This window comes from Corapipo altera, unplaced genomic scaffold (genome assembly GCF_003945725.1).
Source record: "Corapipo altera isolate COAL_440 unplaced genomic scaffold, ASM394572v1 77129, whole genome shotgun sequence".
In the NCBI taxonomy this organism is placed as follows: Eukaryota; Metazoa; Chordata; class Aves; order Passeriformes; family Pipridae; genus Corapipo; species Corapipo altera.
In genome coordinates this window covers 1-4,769 of record NW_020887105.1, presented here as the reverse complement: position 1 = coordinate 4,769, position 4,769 = coordinate 1, and the positions used below count along the sequence as shown (strand labels likewise).

Here is a 4,769-nt window from a genome sequence, read left to right as displayed (position 1 = left end):
GGAGTGCTCCAGTTCCACAGCTGGGGGACTTTACAACACAGAGCTTCGGCCAGACAGGCAGCAGCTTCCCTCCAGCCTGATACAGCAACGGGAACGCCTCTGCTAAGACCACATGGCCACTTCAGGAAAAGTAAGGACAATGCCTTTTCCATCTTCCTTTCCGAGCTGCCCTGCTCTTGGGGGAATACTCTGCAAATGGCTCAGCCTGTGCACTGCTATTGCATGCCCTCTCTCCTCCCACCTTACTCCCCCAGCTCTTCCAAACCCCTTTGAATTACATGAGCTTCTGCTTTCCTACAACTGCACCTGTCAGTACCTGCATTAGGTAGTGCATTTCTCCTCTGTCCTGCCCACCAGCTCAGGAATGAGATACTGAATTGTACTGCTCTGGAAAACACCCTCCTGCTCAATCCCACTCTGTGCTCCTGCTTTGGCAGGAAATATAGCTCTTCCATCTTGCAGCCATTCATCTCCTGCATTCAGCCTTGTCCATGGTGATACTTTTTTCAAGCTTCAAGCTCCATTTTGCTGATGTCAGAGCAGTTTTGGGTTGATCGGTGCAGGATTTGTGTGATGTCACACACAAAGCATCGCTTTGGTAAGGCAAGCAATTATCCAGTTGCCAGCCAGACATGGACTGTTTCCTAAGCCCTCTTAGTTACCTTCAGCCCACTGACACTCAAAGTACTGTTCTTCTTGCTGAAGCTGCAGAAGTGCTTGTGTTGCTGTCACATCTGTCTAGTACACCAGAGTCTTTTCCCTTCAGGGATCTTCTCCATGTCACCTACCAAAAGCCAGTTTGGAACTCACTTGGTGTTTACATGGCAAACATGAGAGGGGCCAGAGCTATCCTCAGCTTCTCCTTAGCACAGACCAGTCCAAGGCCAGGCAGATATCAGCACTCAGTGCTGTTGGAAGGGCCCACAGCCTCTCTTGTGCCACAGCACCTCAGCCCTGCTGCCCTGCTGTCACCCACAGAGCCCTGTCCTGCAGACACAAGGCACGTGGATTCTTTTCGGTTTCCAGGGAAAACACAACCCTTACTCTCTATGGACTGGTCACTTGGGCTTTGCATTTCACTCTTCACACTCTGCCAGTGTTTACTGAACAGCACTTGGTTTCATGGACAGCTGAGCACTCACATGTTGCTGCTCTCCCACCACATCCCACCCACCCAGCAAGTCCCCCAGGAAACAGCACAGGACAGTTGTGTAGCTCCATGAGTGCATTGCAGTGTGCAGAGACACGTGTTGGGCAGCTGTAGGTTTGGTGATTGTAGGACAACTGTCCCCAGCAGTTTGCCAAAGGTGAACATTCCCATGCGGCGTAATCCTCTCGGTTGCTTCCAGGTTATCAGATGCAGAGCTGCTGTTGCCTGGGCTGCAGGACACCCACTCTCCATTGAGGAGGTGGAGGTTGCACCTCCAAAGGCAGGTGAAGTCCGGATCAAGGTAAAAAGACATTTCAATAATTTTTTTCTCCCTTGCGGGAATTGCACTTCTTGTGGCTATAATTTGGATATAACCAAATTATAGCCACAAGAATATAACCCATATAAGAAGGCCTGGGGTCTGCCCATAGGCCTTAACTGTCCAGAGAAGTCCTGTGGAAAATCATTGCACAAATTCAGTTAAACAAAGGCTGGGCTGTTTCTAAAGTTCATCATCTACTCTTTCCCCTCCAAACAGATTGTGGCCACCGGCATCTGTCACACAGATGAACACGTTTTGAAAGGTTGCTTTCCTAATGTGGAATTCCCAGTTATCCTAGGCCATGAAGGAGCTGGGATTGTGGAAAGTGTTGGAGAAGGAGTGACCTCTGTGAAACCAGGTAATCAATGCACACACAAACACATGCGCACAAGTCAGCCCTCAGAGTGGATGAAGCTGCCAACAGCTCAGAAACTTCTCCCCATTCCTGAATCAGTGGCTCAAAATCTGAGTGCACACTCATTGCACTGAACTGTCACATACACTTTCCTGGTCCGTTCCTCATGTACATGAGTGGGGCTTAGAGCATTTCATCCTGACAGAGGAAGAGAAGGGTTTGTGGCGGGTTGCTGCAATTGGAAAGCTCAGCAGAGGTGCTCCAGCACCCTCAGGGCCTGCTTAGCAAGAGGTACCAAAAAGGGATCACTTTGTTGCAGGAGACAAAGTCATTCCCCTTTGCCTCCCTCAGTGTGGGGAATGCAGCTTCTGCCTGAATCCTGAATCCAATTACTGCCTGAAATGCCAGTGAGTTTGCTTCACCTTCCCCTACACCTACATGAGGTTGGCTGTCTGACAACAAGTCCGACACCCCCATCAGTGCTTTAGTCAATGAAATACAAATGATTTCTCCTCTCCACAGTCTCTCTGAACCACAAAACCTGATGCCTGACAAGACCACCCGGTTCACTTGCAAAGGGAAGCAGATCCACCACTTCCTGGGGGTCAGCACCTTTGCAGAATACACCGTGGTCCCAGAGTACGCCGTTGCCAAGATAGATCCTGCAGCACCTCTGGACAAAGTCTGCTTGCTTGGCTGTGGGTTTTCCACAGGCTATGGGGCTGCCATCAACACTGCCAAGGTTGGTGTTCAGGCGTGTCGAGCACCCCAAGGCTGCCCTCGCACCCTCACCAACCCCTCTCCTCCTCCTCCTCCTCCTCATCCTCCTCATGCTGGGGACTCACAGGGCCCCGTGCTGTGCAGGTAAAGGCAGGCTCCACCTGTGCCATCTTCGGCCTCGGAGGAGTTGGCCTCTCTGTTGTCATGGGCTGCAAGGCAGCTGGAGCTTCCCGCATCATTGCCGTGGATATCAACAAGGACAAGTTTGCCAAGGCCAAGGAGCTGGGAGCCACCGACTGCATCAACCCTCGAGACTGCCAGAAGCCCATCCAGGAGGTGCTCACTGAGATGACAGGACAGGGGGTGGACTACTCCTTTGAGGCCATTGGCCTCAAAGAAACCATGGTAGGTGGCATTTTGGCACGTGTCTTCCCTCCCAGATCATTCACAGGCTGCCATCAGGGAAAAAGTCATGCAGGTGGGAAGTTCCTTGCCTGCTGCCTGCACTGCTGGGCATACCTTTGTGAGAGAAAGCTGTGTACAGGTCCTAAAAGAGGCCTCGAACTCTCAGTGTCTCCTGCACAAGGGAGGATGTGTTTTCAGATGAGCAGGGAGGGCCAGATGACAGCTCAGAAAGAACAATTTTCTGACCAACTCACCAGTGCTTTCTCTAACTCGCGTCCCTGTCCCATCAGATTGCTGCCCTGGCCTCCTGCAATATGAACACTGGCATCTGTGTGATGATTGGGGTACCGGATTCGGCTGCAGAGATTTCCCTCGATCCTATGCTTCTGCTGACTGGGCGTACATGGAAGGGGTCAACGCTTGGAGGTATGAAAGTTAAGAAAACATTTTAGAAATTTCAGCTTTTCCTTTCATGGCAGCTTAAAAATCCTAATAAAAGAGGATTTTCAAGAAAAAGTGAACTAAAGAGGAGCACTGCATTAAAGAATAGCATCAAAAATGCTAATAAAAATGCTACTAAACCTGTAAAGTTCATACAGTATAACACATACAACTGCCTATGCTATCCCACCCATTCCAAAGAGGGGAAATTGCTACACAAGACAGTGGCACCAGTACTGGTCCCTCAATCCTGACCCTCACAGTAACACTTCCTTCCGAAAACTGCATTTTTCCCATCATTCACTGTAGCTGCTTGCTCTTCTTTCTAGGTTGGAAGACAAGAGATTGTATGCCCAAACTAGTTTCCAGCTATTTGGAGAAGAAATTCAATTCAGACTTGCTGATCACGCACACGCTGCCCTTCGCTAAAGTGAACGAGGGATTTGAGTTGTTACGGGCAGGAAAAAGGTGAGACCCTGACTAGCAGGAGCGAGGCACAGCAAACAGTACCTCCTCCTAAAAGTCAAACAGCCCAAATGCCTTGGCAGGCACAGCATGCAACACTGTCTTCTCAAAAAGCACCTGAGTCTTTTGAGGAAGCAGGGCCCAGAGCCGAGTGTGGGGACAATCTGCCATAACGCAGAGGGAAGAGCCCACGTTCAGCACAGGGAACCTTGCAGCTCATGGTTCAGCTCAACCGAGATCCTGTGTCCTTATCATCTGAGGGGTTCCCTTCAGCAGAGATTTGAAGGCTCCCCCACTGCTGCACGTCTCATGCAGCTGAGTGAGGAAGAGGCTGCAGGGAAAGAAGGCAGCCGGTCCCCAGGCGCACCTGCTGACCCCGCTGCCTGCTCCTGAACCGCAGCACCAGAAAACCCTCCCTTCCCTTCCACTTTTCAGTATTCGCAGCGTCCTGCTCTTCTGAGGGACACAGCCATGGAAAGCTGAGAGGAGGCACCAGCCCAGCAGATGCTCTCCTGGCCCAGCCCCTTCTCAACCAGCCCTTCACCTGATGGGGCACAAGAAGACGAGAATAAGGAACTCGCCTATGCTGGTGTTGCTGCTGGTCCTCCTGTGCCCAGGCAAGACCTAGAAGCATCCCTCTTCTGATAAAACGCTTTTACCAATAAAGGGATTCAGTCAAACTCGTCCCACGCAGTGCACTCAATCAACAGAGGTCCCACGGGGCACGAGGAGCTCCTCCTCATCCCGCAGGCCCTTCCACCACACCCCTGGTCTCAGCAGTGAGCAGCTGCCTTTGCCCCTCCACTGCCACTGCCTCCCACCTTCACCCACCTCAGACAGCTCTGTCCCCAGCTCTGTCACGCCTCTCTGTCCCCATCTCAGCTGGGTGAATGCTGCAGCCTCAACCAAAG

At 51.5% G+C, this 4,769-nt stretch overlaps 1 protein-coding gene across 1 annotated transcript; it reads left to right on the top strand.

Annotated features, from left to right (window-relative positions):
• Positions 1–6: 6 nt before the first annotated feature.
• On the top strand, positions 7–4,538 carry LOC113941469 (alcohol dehydrogenase 1-like). Its single transcript, XM_027632623.1, has 9 exons — positions 7–130; positions 1,350–1,451; positions 1,689–1,830; positions 2,147–2,234; positions 2,350–2,569; positions 2,692–2,952; positions 3,243–3,378; positions 3,723–3,861; positions 4,294–4,538. The coding sequence occupies exons 1-9, from the start codon at positions 113–115 to the stop codon at positions 4,316–4,318; spliced, it is 1,131 nt and encodes a 376-aa protein (XP_027488424.1). The 5' UTR covers positions 7–112; the 3' UTR covers positions 4,319–4,538.
• The last annotated feature ends 231 nt before the right edge of the window (positions 4,539–4,769 follow it).

Excerpts from the sequence above, each read along its gene's own strand:
- LOC113941469 (XM_027632623.1), top strand. Across the intron at positions 1,831-2,146 it reads AGTGACCTCTGTGAAACCAG|GAGACAAAGTCATTCCCCTT; the intron begins GTAATCAATGCA and ends ACTTTGTTGCAG. Across the intron at positions 2,953-3,242 it reads TTGGCCTCAAAGAAACCATG|ATTGCTGCCCTGGCCTCCTG; the intron begins GTAGGTGGCATT and ends CTGTCCCATCAG.